At 45.8% G+C, this 15,772-nt stretch overlaps 1 protein-coding gene across 6 annotated transcripts in view; it reads right to left on the reverse strand.

Moving 5' to 3' along the window:
* Mroh8 (maestro heat like repeat family member 8) overlaps nucleotides 1-15,772 on the reverse strand; it is a 72,856-nt gene that overhangs the window by 19,700 nt on the left and 37,384 nt on the right. For all 6 annotated transcript variants that reach the window (XM_052184124.1, XM_052184123.1, XM_052184122.1 and 3 more), the window contains 5 exons: nucleotides 12,241-12,376; nucleotides 9,322-9,440; nucleotides 4,693-4,845; nucleotides 1,849-2,009; nucleotides 571-706 (listed from right to left, as the gene is read on the reverse strand). In XM_052184124.1, the coding sequence (XP_052040084.1) occupies nucleotides 571-706; nucleotides 1,849-2,009; nucleotides 4,693-4,845; nucleotides 9,322-9,440; nucleotides 12,241-12,376 (705 nt within the window). The remainder of the gene's footprint in view (nucleotides 1-570; nucleotides 707-1,848; nucleotides 2,010-4,692; nucleotides 4,846-9,321; nucleotides 9,441-12,240; nucleotides 12,377-15,772) is intronic.

The following is a 15,772-nucleotide window of genomic DNA, read 5'->3' on the forward strand; positions in this document are numbered from 1 at the left end:
GTATAAGTGTTAGGTTTTATTGGTTTTCCTTTTGGAAAATAAATGTTCCCCATTTTTGGTCTGTACCTCTTGGGCTCAAACAATGATCCTGCCTCAGCCTTCTTCGTCACTGGGTTGACAGGCACACAACAATGACTTGGGTTTTAGTTTGTTTGTTTTTTTAAACCTAAAGAGTATGTGACAGAGACTATATATGACCTGTAAACCCTAAAAAATACATTGCCTATAAGACCTAAAACATTCTTTTAAATAGAAAGCTTTAGGACCTCTAATTAAAAGGGCCATTGTTTTCTATTCTATATATTATTACATTAAAGACATTTTTTTCTTCACAAGTTTAGATTGTTAGATAACTTTTAAGGGATAAAGTAGGAGTGTTCACACTATATTAGACCCTAGCATTCTCCATCTTCCTACAGGCCAGAGCCAATGTGGAGATACACACAGCTTTCCAGCTGAGTGTTAGAAAGGAACTTTGGAAGATAGTGACAATATTACCCTTTGGCTAGGGTCAGTCATCCTCAAAGGGGAGCATCCTGTGCTGATATGGTGGAGCAGAGAAGCACTTACAGCGACAGCCACATAGGTCATCTTCTCCTGTGGGGGCCCCTCATGGCACTTCTGCAGCTTTCTCAGGAGTCTCCAGAGGACCCAGGTCGTGCTGGACAGCTCTACCTCCAGGGTTCGCCACAGTTCAGCCAGATGCCTATAAATCCCAGAACAGCAAGCAAGCAGCATGAAAAGGGCTCATCCCAGGCCTCCCACGACCACAGCTTTCTTGGGATCCATTTGGAATCCAACCTTTCTGTGAGAGGTTTTCCTCTGCTTAGTGTTTCAGGTATTGGTAGGCATAGCATCTGGTAGTGGAGTGGGAACTGAGCTCACCCTGCCTGGCACTGACCTACAGCCAGTCATAAATGAGCCCTATGCCAGCTTGCTAGTGCCTCTGCTTTCGCATCACACGGGCTCCAGCCGCCTCTCACCATTCACCTTGGCTGCACAAACCAGGGGCTTTGATTACCCTGGAGAGTCCACACCATTTGCTGAAGCCAGAGGCTTTTTCTCCCCCTCTCCCTCAACTATCACCTCCCTTCAAGAGAAGCCCCAGTGGCATCTCTTCTGTCAGGCTTCCTGCTGCTTCTCCATGCTTCTCTCCAGAGTTCCTATAATGCTTAGATTTCTTCTTGTTACAGGTTTCCTCAGTATTCCACACACTGATCAGTGCTCTGTATGTGCTCCTCTGAAGGAAGGGGCCATGTCTGAATCCCCCAGAACCTTTATAGAAGGCATTCAAAGACACACCTATCCCATCGAGTCTGTGGTCCTCATATGTGAAAACGTCAACTCCAAATAAACAAATAAATAAGTAAACCTTTGAGCCTTCTTAGATTTTAAAGGAACATGTAATTTCTCAAAAAATTTTGCAAATTTAACATCAGCTAAGTCCAGCCTGAGAAAAATACTTGAACTTAGTCTCAAAACAAAACTGTCTAGCAGCTATTCCAGTGTAGGGCCTGAGAATCAGAGAAACACTGTGATGGGATGTGATCCAAGGTCTTATACAGTACTGGGTCACACTGCGTTTGCTACACCACCTCTCTCTCTGTCTCCTCTCCTCTCCCCTCCCCTCGCCCCCCCCCCACTGCCCTCCCTTCTCCTCTCCTCTCCCCTCTCTCTTTCATGACTAACACTCTGAAGAATCCAGTCCATTGTCCTTTAGCCCCCTCTCCTTAGGTACCAATCTGTATCTACTCTCCTCTACAGACGTCTCGTTAGCAGACATGTTTCACTGTACTCGGAGATGGGTTATGGACCTGGTGGCACGGGAGCTGAGCAGGGTTCTGTTACCTGTCATATGGTACTGGATGGCATAAGAGGTGGCTGAGCACTATATCTGTGTACTTAGGTCTGGAGACAAACAAACTCACAGTATTTATGATTTGTTGCCGGACACTAGTCAGGGTGATTATCGACAGCCGGGCACAGATCACGCCTATTATTTCTGGCACCTGAAGTGGAAAAAGACATCACTAAGACCTTAATCCTGCAGGACAATTATAAATTTTTTTTCTGTAGCCTCTTCTGAGAGGTGAGGAGACAGAAGACAAAATATTTCTGAGTTTGTAAAGTTTAGAATGCTAAGGGTTCAGTGCACTGCTAAAGCACTTGCCTAGTATGAATCTGGCCAAGGTCTCCTCGGTGCTGCAGAAATGACAGTTAAAACTTTCCAATCATCTGCTCGGTGTGGTGGCACATGCCTTTAATCCAGTACTCAGAAGGCAGAGGCAGGCAGATCTCTGTGAATTTGAGGACAGCCTAGTCTATATAGTGAGTACAAGATTAGTCAGGGTATGAAGAAAGATCCTGTCTTTAAAAAGTAGTATATATAAGTGTATATATACAAAAGTATTTCAACAGGGTGAACCTGTAGCTCACTTGCAGAGTTCTTGCCTAGCAGATGAGGACCTGGGCTTGATACCTGATTCTTACCACTAGGGGAAGCTGGGGTGGAGGTGGGGTGGGGGATGAGAGGGTAGGAAAGGGAAAGAAGCACTGGCTGTAGCAAGAATGCTTGCTCTTCATGCACAAAGCCCTGGGTTCACTCCAGCACCACAAAAAGAATAACAAAGGAAGAAATGAAAGATTTGGAAGGATATAAACAGAGGTGTCTGCCATATCGTTGAGAAATGGAAACAAGGGCTTTTGTCCCCGTCTGTGTTTTTTCTGATTTTTGGTCAATGATTACATAGGGATGGATTTATTTATTTATTTATTTATTTAATGTATGAGAGCTCTGCTGCTTATACATCTGTGGGCCAGAAGAAGGCATCAGATCCACTTATAGATGGTTGTGAGCCACCATGTAGCTGCTGGGAATTGAACTCAGGTCCTCTGGAAGAACAGCCAGTGCTCTTAACTCCTGAGCCATCTCTCCTGTTCCTACATACTGATTTTTTTTAAACAAAGTTAACAAAACTGTTCTGTCATGGTGAGGGAGCCCTTGCCCACCATTCTCTCAGAGCTTTCAAGAAGTGTCAGCCAGGGCTTTGGTCCAGCTCTCCCTCTGATTGCCTATCATCCTGGCATAAAATGGCTGTCATTACCACCAGGTGCCAGAAGCTGGCTGATGGGTGATTTGTGGATGCAATTCTAGCCACAGAAACATGAGGGGGAACCTACTGGGGGCCTGAGGGAAAGATTTCCTGTCCTCGATAAAGGGACAAAGGGCAGCAGCATCCTTCTGGGTCGTCTTTTCTGTCTGCTCATGAAGTCTCAGCTGTGCCTGCCTTATGACCTCAAGAACAGGAAAGGTAAAAAGATGGGAACCATGGTCCTGGCTGTCACTCTCACAGTCAGGGAGGCCAGCATAGAAAATGTTCTGTGTCCAGATTTCCCATACATGTTTAAGAATGTGAATTTACTGTAATTATTTAATATAGTTGAATCACTATAGTGAGAGTGTATTTATTTATTATATTAGCTATATTAGTTAACATATTATATGTTAACTATTATATTAATTAATCAAAGCTTCTCTCCGTTGGCCTTTCTGGCCACTGAAGGCTCTAGACCCATCCAGGAGCCTTCTGACTTTCTCCTGGAGTGTTCTTGTTCTATCTTTGCTATTTTCTTTCTTCTGTTTGTTTTTTTTGAGAAAGGGTTTCATTGTTTAGTCCTGGCCATCCAGGATCTCTCTCTGTAGACCAGGCTGCCCTCAAACTCAGAGATCCCCTGCTTTGGCCTCTAAGGCCTAGACACCTTTGCTGTTTTCATAGTTTTTTTTTAATGGGTTATTATCATTTTAAAATGGTCTTTCTTGTTGAGACTGCTGCGGTGTTGGGCACTGACCCCGGACTCTGAGCAGCCCAGCGCCCCTTCACATTCACTCTGAAGAAAACTAGGACCCGTGCAAAATGCCGGCCACTCAAGTCTTACTCTGGTCCTCAGAAACGACTACACTTACATGTCTAGCTATTTCTGTTTCTTTCTATGCTTAATGAAGATAGTCGATTCATTAAATGTTTTTTTGGACAAAGTTTTGCCTAGCCGCCTGTCCCCGTCAGGAGTCTCCTATGTAGCCCAAGCCAGCCTTACCCTTTGCTCTTGTCTCAGCTTTTTTTTTTTTGGATTTGGTTTTTTCAAGACAGGGTTTCTCTGTGTAGCTGTCCTGGAACTTACTCTGTAGACCAGGCTGTCCTGGAACTCAGAAATCTGCCTGCCTCTGCCTCCCAGAGTGCTGGGCTTACAGGTGTGCGCCACCACCGTCCGGCTTGTCTCAACTTTTCAAGGGCAGGGATATAGGTGCACAACACCACACCCAGGTCTGTCCTTTTTACTAAAAACAATGATTACTGTCATGTTTATGTAAGGGCGGCTGCTCCCAGCCAAGGCATGTGTGTTTGTACGTGTGTGTTTGTGTTTGTGTGTGTGTGTGTGTGTGTGTGTGTGTGATTACACGGAGGTCAAAGGACAGTGCTGGCCTTTTCCACCGTGAGATCTGGGCATTGAACTCAGGTCACCAGGCTTGGGCAGCTATCCCTGTCTGTGGAGCTATCTCACTGGTCCTGGCTCTGTCCTTTTGTATTTTAGATGTTAATTTAATTATGTCTTTCCTTTGTCGTATTTAGGCAAGCTCTCTGGATGTTGGGAAAAGCTGCTGTCACACACCCAGAAAGCAGCCCTGTGCTTTACCTTCTCAAACCGAGCCTCTGCACTCTTCACCAAAGTTATCAGCAACTCCCCTGCTGTCTGCTGGATACAGGGATGCGGCAGACTTTTCAGGCTGTCCAATATAGTCATGATAAACTGGCCGAGCTCCTGAGAATCAAGGAAAACTTCAAAGACCTGCAACGATTTAGGAAAAATGAACTTTCAAGATGTATTTGTATGGCCAGGTGGTGGTGGTGCACACCTTTAATCCCAGCACTTGGAAGGCAGAGGCAGGCAGATTTCTGAGTTCCAGGCCAGCCTGGTCTACAGAGTGAGTTCCAGGACAGCCAGGGCTATACAGAGAAACCCTGTCTCAAAGAAACAAAACAAAACAAAAAAACCAAAAACAAACAAACAAAAAGATGTATGGTATAGACTAGGACTATATAACTCCGTGTTTGTCTAGGGTTCGCAGTTCCTCTAGGCTCCACCCAACAGTTACCTAACAACTTGCATCTCTGCTGCCAAGTATGAGCCAGGAGCCAGGCATATAAGAAGACCTCTCTCTCTCTCTCTCTCTCTCTCTCTCTCTCTCTCTCTCCTTCCCCTCTTCCTCTCTTCTCTTTCGGTCCTTCTTGCCCCCCTTCTCTGCCTGCCCCACTCTCTGGCTCCCTTCCCCCAGTAAACTTCCTTTTGTTTTAGGTCTATAGCATGGTTTGATGCGGGGGGTGGGGGGGGCACCTTGGCAGGGCCCACTGAGGCGCTCCCTCCCACCCTCCATACTACCAAGTTTTAGAAAACACAGCACCTAGGATGTGTTTTACAGCCCAGCATTCCAGCACTGAGAGAGGGAAAGGGACAAGGAGGGAGAGCTGTACTATCTATTACTGGCTTATTTACTGTGATGACTGTAATTCTCTGTAGTCAACATCACTATATCTGGAATTAACTAAAACCCAAGCAGCTGGAGACACCTGTGAGGGATTTTTTTCTTATCTTCTTTTCCCAGCATCTCCACTGGCATTTTCACTGGCATCTCCATGGGTTCAGGTGGCAGCACAGACTGCAGCCATCTGCAGGATCAACTTGGCTCCTGGCTACAGAAGGACCATGGGCCCCATCCAACATGGCCCTCATAGGTAGCATGGTCTCCAGTGGCAGTACAGGCCAAGCACATCAAGATGGCCTGCAGCAGCAACCCGGACCACAGACACTGTAGTATTATATATAGACTATGGACATCTGCCTGGCCTCCTGTGGTAGCATGGGCCTCGAACATCAACATGGCCTCCATCAGCAGCCTAGATCATAGGCATCCACATGACCTTCAGGCTACAACATGGCCTGGGATAGCAGCTTGGACCATGTATACAACATGGCCTCCAGGGGCAGCATGGACGATGGAAGTCTCTCAAAGAGGTCCAATCCTGAAAATGAACCTTTCTTCACCTTGGACATTCTGTCATTGCTCAGAGAGATCAGCTGTCAGGCAAAAAGCTGGACAGTGTGTTTGGGGCCCGAGTTAGGCTGCACACCACCCTGCTGACCCTACTCAGCAACTCTGTGACCAAAGCCTTCTCTCAACCTATTCCCACAGTTGTGTCTCTAGCTCTGTCTCTCTCCACCCCACACAGTCCATTGCTCTCTCTTCCACATCTCCCACCTCTCCATTGCACATTCCATCAGTAGAGAGGCACTGGAAACTGCAATGTGTCACACAGTATATTTTTTCCCAAACAGTTATACATGAAAATATTCATTGCCACAAATATTCATCCATTCAAGTTGTTGGTCTAGTTTCTGATTTCTGATCATCCCCAAGACTAGTCTTAAGTATCCTCCTCTTCCCAGAGTCAAGGTGATCCTATGGCTAGGCTCCAGGCTGCTGCATACCCCCCAGCCCTCAATATTTGCCACCCTGAGGCTCCATCGGCTCAGCCTTTGTGCTTGTAGCCTGCACTGCTACCCTTCAGTCTCCCTCCCGGCAGGGCAAGCAGGATGGGCGACAGCCATGGTTTCACAGTGAGACCAGATGGCAGGCATGGGACTGGCTCTATTCAGTAATGACATCTAGCTCAGCAGGACCAAACCCTCCACACGTTCCAGCAGCAGGTAGATGGAGTAGATGTTGGGTCAGACCAACTCAGTGAGCTGGATCTGGGGATTTCAGTTGGTCAGCCTAGACTTTTTGGTGAAGGATGTTTCTCTTAATTAAATTATTTGAAGTGGGAAGACCCACTTTAACCTAGACCTTTTGCAGTAGGAAGATCCACCGTTAATCTGGGCCCCATGTTCTGCTGGCAGCCTATCTGAAGAACATGAGAAAAGGAAGCTTTTGCTCGTTGCTTGCTCTTGTTCTCATTCCTTCCTTCACTGGCATTAGAGCTTACTTCTTCAGGATTCTGGCATGTACTGAAGGCCACCTGAGTCAGCCAGCCTCTCATAAACTAAATGACTAGATTCTTAGACTTTCTGTTGGTATACAGCCATTGTTACACTAGCTGGACCACAGCTGGTAAGCCATTGTAATAAATCTTCCCAGCATGTAGATTATATATATGCATATATATTCATTCTATAAATTCTGTACCTCTAGAGAACACTAACACATCTACTAAAGTAGAAAACTGGACACACCCAGAGCCCACAGCTAAAGGCTATGCCTGGCCTTTTACTGCTCTGACTTGTAGCGAGAAGCCTGGTTCTGAGACCCTCAGAGAAGGCCACACTTTATAGGAACACTGAACAAAGCACCAGTGCAGGCCAGCTGGCAGCTTCCTTGGCATAACTAAAATGCTTTGTAGGGAGACAACGCATTGACATCATGTGTCACCCTGCTTCTTGGAGCACTTGGCAATGTATGAGGTCCTCAACATGACTGGATGATGTACTCCACTGGTCACTTACTATGACAGGCAGTAAGCCAAGCATTTTCCACACATCATTTCATTTATCCACTATGACAATGGAGTCATTCCAGCATGTAGATTCCCTGCATAGATGAAGAAACTGATACCTAGATTGAATTTCTGGTACCTTAGACCCTATGTGAGTAAGATTTATAAGGATCTCTTTTGTTTGTTTGTTTGGTTTTTTTTTTTTATTTGGTTTTTTCGAGACAGGGTTTCTCTATATAGCCCTGGCTGTCCTGGAACTTACTCTGTAGACCAGGCTGGCCTTGAACTCAAAAATCCACCTGCTTCTGCCTCCCAGAGTGCTGGAATTACAGGCGTGTGCCACTACCGCCCAGCATAAGGATCTCTTTTTGTGTGTTTGTGTTCATGTACATATGCATGCATGTATATGTAGGTATGAATGCATGGGTATGTGTGTTCACATGAGGTCTGTCTCATTGTCTCCCTCCATTACCCTTCATCTGATTTTTTGAGGCAGGGTCTCTTTTTTTGTTTTGTTTTTTGAGACAGGGTTTCTTTGTAGCCCTGGCTGTCCTGGAACTCACTCTGTAGACCAGGCTGGCCTTGAACTCAAATCCACCTGCCTCTGCATCCTGAGTGCTGGGATTAAAGGCATTCACCACCACTGCCCGGTGAGGCAGGGTCTCTTACTAAATCTGGCACTCATCGATTCTGTTAGACTAGCTGGTCAGCAAACCCTAGGGGTCCTCTGTCTGTCTCCTCAGAGCTAGGACTACAGCTTTCTTGTTTCTAAATGTGGTTCCTGGGATTGAGTGCAGGTCTCCATGCTTGTACCTGTGAGCACTTTACTGAGCCACTCCCCTGGCCCTATAGGTTCCTCTGTATACCCTTATCACTAACATATCAAGCAGGTGCACAAGACTTTGTTGAGCAATGGGTTAAGTGGCTACAGTTAAAAGCACATAGCTTGTTGGCACCATTATTCTCTCTTGAAGCTCTTCTTTGCGGAAGGTTCACATGAGCAAGTGGCTGGTGTTCAGTCAGTTTACCAGACTGAAATGAATGGCCTTTTCAGCAAGCTAATATAAACTGCTAAACCAAGAAAACAGGGCAATCAGACGTGGGGGTACAAGTTTCATCTCAGCATGTGAGAGGCAGACACAGGCAGATTGCTGTGAATTCTAAGATGTCAGGGCCTACACGGTGAGTTCCGGGCTGGCCTGTGAATGATGGTAGTGAGACCCTCTCTGGAAGAAAGAGTGGGAGAGGGAGAGTGAAGGGGAGAGGAGAGGGAGAGAAGGGGAAGGGAGGGGGAGGGCGAAGGAGGAGGGGGAGAGAGAGTGGGAGGGGAAGAGGGAGGGGGAGGGAAAAAGGAGGGGAGGGAAAAAGGAGGGGAGAGGGAAGGGGAGGGAAAGGGGAGAGGAGGGGAGAGAAAGGGGAAGGGATAGGGAAGGGGAGGGGAGGGGAAGGGGAGGGGAGAGAAAGAGGAAGGGAGAGGGGAGGGAAGGGGAGGAAAATGGAGGGGAGGGGAGGGGAGGGGAAGGAAGAGGAGAGGAGGAAAGGAATGGAACCTGGCAGGTAAAGGCATTCATGTGGTACCTTATTTGCAAATCCAGAATGTTTACGGAGCCCATTCCCTGAGCAATCTCTGTGGCTGGTTTATAAGAAACAGAGAACTTTCCAACACAATTTTTACCATCTCACATTTCCACTAACAAACAAGACTTCTGGCTTCCCTCCACCCTCTCTAGCCCTTCAGGCTGTCTGTCTGGATGCTTCAAACCTCTCTAATTACCTGGACAATCTTGAAGGGGCAGCAGTAGAACCCCTTGAGGTTGTACTGCTCCAGCATCTCCCTGCATTTTTTCAAAGTTTCTTTCAAGTTCTTGCCGTTGTCCCTGTCCTGCGTGATATCTAGGAAGAGAACGCACGGTCGTCGTTATGCTCGGCTTCCATTCTTTCTCACTCGTGCGCGTCTCTGATGTGTGGTTTTCACTTGAACAAATCAATCTATCTGAAGGCAGGCTTGTCTGCTCTTCCTCGTAAAGCAATGTATACAAACAGCCAAAGGGAGAGGGAAAGGGCTCTTTCTGTAAGAGCAGAGATTTGGAGTGATTTGCTGAGTACAATACAGGAAGACTCCGGCACTGGACGGAGTTTGGAGGATGTCAGATGAGGTTTAAAAACTGCCGAAACATTAATTGATCCAGACCTTCCTGCACACCTAGATTCACTAATTGAGTAACTCCTCTCATCATGCTGCCTTGTTTCCTGGTTTGTTTTTGTTGTTGTTTTGATATTTTGAGACAGGATCTCTCTATATGGCCCTGGGTGTCCTGGAACTTACTATTATAGACAAGACTGACCTCAAAGTCACAGAGATCTGCCTTCCTCTGCCTCCTGAGTGCTGGATGTGTGCCACCATGCCCGACTTGTTTTCCATGTTTTAAGGTAACTTCATATTGCTGGACAGAACATTGTAAATATTTGTTAGTTCAATACTTGAATTATTTGGTCTTGAACTGCCCAAATATCCAGAAATGAGCTTAAGCTGGACTACAGGAGGATTTCTATCAGTTAGATAAAAGCCAGTATTCCTAGCAGGGCATATTGGCACATGCTTTTAATCCTAGCATTTGGGAGGCAGAGGCAGGGGGATCTCTATGAGCTCCAGGCCAGTTCAGTTTACTAAGTGAGTTCCAGAACAGCTAGAGCTACATATTGAGACCATGTATCATAAAACAAAACAAAACCAAATAAGCCAGTATTCCTTAGGAATTTGTGAAGCCAATTCCCATCTGCCAAAAGGAGTAATTTCCCTTACCTCTGGCAGAAAAGGCATATATGGCTCTCCATTGATGTGTAGCCATAGCTGCCTATCAAAGCCTATACTGATCCTCCAGGTTCCCTCCAAACCTATTGAGGTTGATCTCTTTATAAGAGCAAGGTTTTCCCTCTGCCTCTCTATCTCTTGCTATCTCTCCCTCTCTTGCTTGTCTGTCTGTCTATGTATGTATGTATATATATATATGTATATCTTTCTCTATTTATCTCTCTATTTCTCTATATATCTCTCTGTCTTTCTCTCATTTTTCTCTATTTCTCTATTTCTCTATCATCTATCTCTCTATCTCTATCTCTTTCTCTCTCTCTATCTCTCACTATTTATCTCTCTATCTCTCACTGAGGGCCCTCAATTTGCCATTACTCTGCCTGCCTTTTACCTGTTCACCTGATTGACTGCTCTTTATTCTTCTCATCTTTGGAAAGCCTTTTCTGAATCCTACAACTCATTTGACCCTTACTCACGGGTCTATAATTTTCCTTCATATTACTGCTAATGGCACTTATTTGTTGGCTCTGGATACCCACTAGACTGTAATATAAAGATCAGGGGCCTTGGTACTCTAGCTTGTATTTGACTTAAGGTTCTATTGTTGTAATAAACACCATGACCAAGGCAACTTGGAAAGGAAAGGGTTTATTTGGCTTACACTTCCATATCACTGTTCATCATTGAAGGAAGTCAGGACAGGAACTCACCCAGGGCAGGAACCAGAAGCAGGGCTGATGCAGAGGACATGGACGGGTGCTGCTTACTGGCTTGCTCCTTGTGGCTTGGTCAGTCTGCTATCTTATAGGACCCCAGGCCACCAGCCCAGAGATGTCCCATCCACAGTGGGCTAGGCCCAGCCATATCAATCACTAATTAAGAAAATGCCCTACAAGCTTGCCTACAGCCCAATCTTATGGAGGCATTTTCTCAATTGTGGTTCTTTCCTCTAAGATGACTTTAGCTTGTATCAAGTTAATATAAACCCAACCAGCACACTGTTGAACCCCAATCAGCACTAAAAAAATAGTTATGGGATAAAGTATGTTGGCTCAAATGATGGTAAGAATCTCCCCAACTTCTGGTCAAACCAAAGTTTGGTTTTATGGCCACATGTCTGGTTACTCACAGCCATGCAGATAGAGGGGACTGGGGGAAGGGGTAGGGGTGTCAAGCCAGTGTTATGGCTCCAATTTTGAAGTCAGTGGTTTTTTTGTTTGTTTGTTTGTTTGTTTTTGAGGCAGGTTTTCTCTGTGTAGCTGTGGCTGTCCTGGAACTCACTTTGTAGACCAGGCTGGCCTTGAACTCAGAAATCTGCCTCCCAAGTGCTGGGCTTAAAGGCATGCGCCACCACTGCCTGGAGAAGTCAGTGTCTTAGTCATTGTTGTGTTGCTGTGAAAAGACACCATGACCAAGGCAACTCTTATAAAGAAAACACTTAACTGGGGAACTTGCTTACAGGTTCAGGGGATTAGTTCAAGGGTGGGGAGCACGGAGGCAGAGAGGCACAGTGCTGAAGAAGTAGCTAAGAAGTACATCCTGACCCATATGCTGAGATAGACACTGGACTTGGCATGGGCTTGAAACCTCAAAACCCAGATCCAGTGACACACTTTCTCCAACAGAACCACACCTCCTAAGCCTTCTCAAATAGTGCCACCATCTGGTGACTAAGCATTCAAATTCATGAGCCTTTGGGAGTCAGTCTTATTCAAATCACCCCATCCAGCATTGCGTCCTCTCTGCCCATGGACTACATACCTTTCTCTCTACGAATTGCTAAAGAACACATTTCTAGACCTCGGGAAGGAGAGTAGGAGGAAGGCTGGTGCCTATGCTGTGCTAGAGATCAGATCCCACCTTCATTCCACAGTGCCTTACACTTCAGTCTCAGAGTGATATGAAGCAGGTAGTGTGTCCCCTCTGCAGCCTCCTCAGCCACCTCTTTCAGTGGGTCCCCACACAGCAGCGCCATCACAGCCACAAGATGTCCGAGCCTCTGGAACTGCAGTGGAAGCTGAGCAAGAAGGAAACTGCTGTCAGAGTCAGGGCCACTTCCACCTTAGGCTGGAGTCATTGAGGAGTAATCAAGTCTCTGTCCCCAAATCAACAAAAGTAAAAGGTCACAGGCAGCCCTTAGACATCTGGAGGGTTACTGTTTCACATATTTGGTATAATATACCCAGCCAAAGGGAAACCTAACCTATGAACACATCCTAAAAAGTGAGGTGGCTTTGGTAGTAAAATATTCATTTCAGGACCAGCACTGATTATTGGTTGGTTGATTGAGAAAAGGTTTCTGGGTGTAGCCTTGAGAGTTCTGGAACTCATCCAGCACTCTTTTTAAAGATCGCATTTTGAAAATATTTGCTTAGTAATGAAAAAAATGAATTATGGTATAGTGAATATAACATTTAGAAATCAAGTATCTGTTCTGAAGGCGTGGCTCAGTAGTATAGCATATGCCTATCCTTGCTTAGGACACCACAGCTTTAAAGAACAAAAACTACCACGACAACCAACAGCAAACCAAGAAATTTATGACATACTAAGCATAGCATCCCCTTGAGCTTTGCATGACCACAGAGCCAGTCCCAGAACACCTCATGGCTAAGCCATGCCAATATGTGCAGTGTGCATTGTGTAACATGATCCCTGCTATCCAGAGGCAACAGAGAAAAGGTGCCTCTATAGCTCTTCAGACACTCGCCACAAAAACGCTGTAACCACCAGCATGCAATGCCTGTTTTGGGAAGCTTGGCTGTGCTCCAGAAAGCCGGACCAGTGGTAGTTTTTCTCCTCCCCTCCCACTCCTCCTCTCTTTCTCCCTCTCCTTGCATGCACATGTGTATGTTCAGGTACATGCACCCATGTGAGCACATGTGGAGGCCAGAGCTCTGTATCAAGTGCCTTCTCTCTCTCTCTTTACCTTATTTTGAGACAGGATCTCTTACTGAATCACCGTTTCAGCTGGCCTAGATGGCCAGGGCACACAGGGGATCTTCCTGTCTCTGTGTTGCTAGTGGCTGGGATTACAGGCGCCACCATACCTGGCTCTCTATGGCTGTTGGAGATCCACTACCCCAGTGCCATGCTTGCGCAGTGCAGCGCCTGCTTCCTCCACTTCCCCAGTCCCAGTGGGGACTTTTTTTTTTTTTTTTGAGACAGGGTTTCTCCGTGTAGCCCTGGCTGTCCTGGAACTCACTCTGTAGACCAGGCTGGCCTCGAACTCAGAAATCCGCCTGCTTCTTAAAGGTTTTTTGGGGGTAGGGGGGAATTTTTTTTTTAAAACAAAATAAATAAATTGTGGTTGAGATATATCTCCGTGGTTCAGAAGGCTGCTGTTCTTCAAGAGAACTCAGATTTTGTTCCTAGCACCTACATGGTCAATTCCTGGTGGTCTGATGCCCTCTTCTGGCCTCTGTGGGCACCAGGCACACATGTGGTGCATAGACATACATGCTGCCATAGCACCCATATGAATGATGCTATGAAAATAAAAATGTTGGGCTGGAGAGATGGCTCAGCGGTTAAGAGCACTGTCTGCTCTTCCAGAGGCCCTGAGTTCAATTCCCAGCAACCAAATGGTGGCTCACAGCCATCCATAATGTGATCTGATGCCCTTTTCTGGTATGTCTGAATACAGCGACAGTGTACGCATATACATGAAATAAATACATAAATATTAAAACAACAAAAACAAAAAAAGCACTCTATAAAAAATGTTTTTAAAAAATTTAAGCCAGATGTGGTAGTGCAGACTTTTAATACCACCACTAGGGAAGCAAAGGTAGGTGGACCTCTGAGTTTGAGGCCAGCCTTATCTACAAAGTAAGTTCTAGGACAGCCAGAGCTATATAGTGAGACCTTGTCCCAATAAACAAAGAAACCAAAAACCCAAATTTATTTATTTTAGTATTTAGTGAGTGAGAAAGAGGGGGGGAGGAAGAAAGAGAGAAAGAGAGGGGGAAAGGAGGAGAGTCGAAGGAGGGCGAGAGGGAGGGGGACGGGGAGGGAAAGGGAGAGAGAGAGGGGGGGTACATATAGGCTCTTGTGCCACACAGCACATGTGTCGAGGGCTATTTTGTGGAGTTAGTTCTTCTCCCCCAGGATTATGTGAATTATGGGGCCACACTTTCCATTTGTAAAGGACTTTTTTTTTTTTCAAGACAGTGTCTCACTAAGCAGCTGAGGCCCTTTTGAACTCCCTGACCTTCTTTTGAACTCCTGCCTTTACCTCCAAGTGTGGCAAGGCCCCCCTTTTAATGAAAAGAAAAGTGTGGAGATGTCTGAATTGAGCACTAGAGTTATCCACTACAAGGAGAACTGGGCTGCACATCCGAGCAGCTGAAGTAGCAAGAGGAGCTCTAGGGGTTTGAAATCTAAAGAGCCCAGTGTGACCATAAAGGGCTTCAGAGGCAGGCAGGAGCCAGGGCACTCCAGATCTTGAATTCTAACAATGGGAAGTCACTGGGTTAAAGAGGAGGGGGAAAGAGAGAGAAGAGGGAGAGGGGAGGAGAGGAGAGGAAGCAGCAGGAGCAGCAGCAATGCAGAACAAGTCCAGGAAAAGGCAGAAAGAAGAAAATGCTAACTAGTCAGGAGCAAAGAGGAGGCCTTGAATACTAAGAAGGTGCTTCTATAGCTGGAGAGATAGCTCAGGAGTTCTTGGGGCAGTCATGAGGACCAGAGTTAGGATTCCAATACCCAGGGTCTGACACTTTACATGCACACACATGCACACATATGTTGAAAAAGACAAGCACGCCACAAATAAATAAATCTTGAAAAGAAAGTCTTATTAACTGCATCTAGAGAAGGCTCCAAGAGGAACTGAGTTGGAAGTGTTCAGACCCGCAGTGGCAGAAAGTACTCAGGGATAAATAGTATTGACGGTGCCTCTGTCTCAACCTCAACAACACAAAGCTTTCTCTTGCTCCTACTTAAGCAAAGATTTATTTTCTGTTATAAGTATAGTTATATTCATAATATTTTAGCCCCTCAGACTTTATTAAAAGCCACACCCCAGCACAGTGGTTCGTGCCTTTAATCTCAACATCCAAGAGGCAGAAACAGGATAATTTGAGGCCAGTCTGGTCTACAAAGTGACTTTCAGGCCAGTCAGGGTGAAAATAATGAGACTTGTCTCAAACAAACAAAATTATAAAACCTACTAGAGAGTAGATCCCATCTTTAACATTTTTTTCTTATCTTTTTTCTTTAAGTTCCTTTGATTTTTTTTCCTTTTTTCTTATTGAAAGTAGGGTTTTTTTTTCCCATACAATATATCCCCCTCCCCCAGATCCTCACAGATCCTCCCCAAAAGTCCTCCCCAGTTAACTATGCACCCAACCCACACCCTTTCTCTTTCTCTTATTAGAAAACAAACACAGGGTTGGAGAGATGGCTCAGTGGT

This window comes from Apodemus sylvaticus, chromosome 5, assembly GCF_947179515.1.
Source record: "Apodemus sylvaticus chromosome 5, mApoSyl1.1, whole genome shotgun sequence".
In the NCBI taxonomy this organism is placed as follows: Eukaryota; Metazoa; Chordata; class Mammalia; order Rodentia; family Muridae; genus Apodemus; species Apodemus sylvaticus.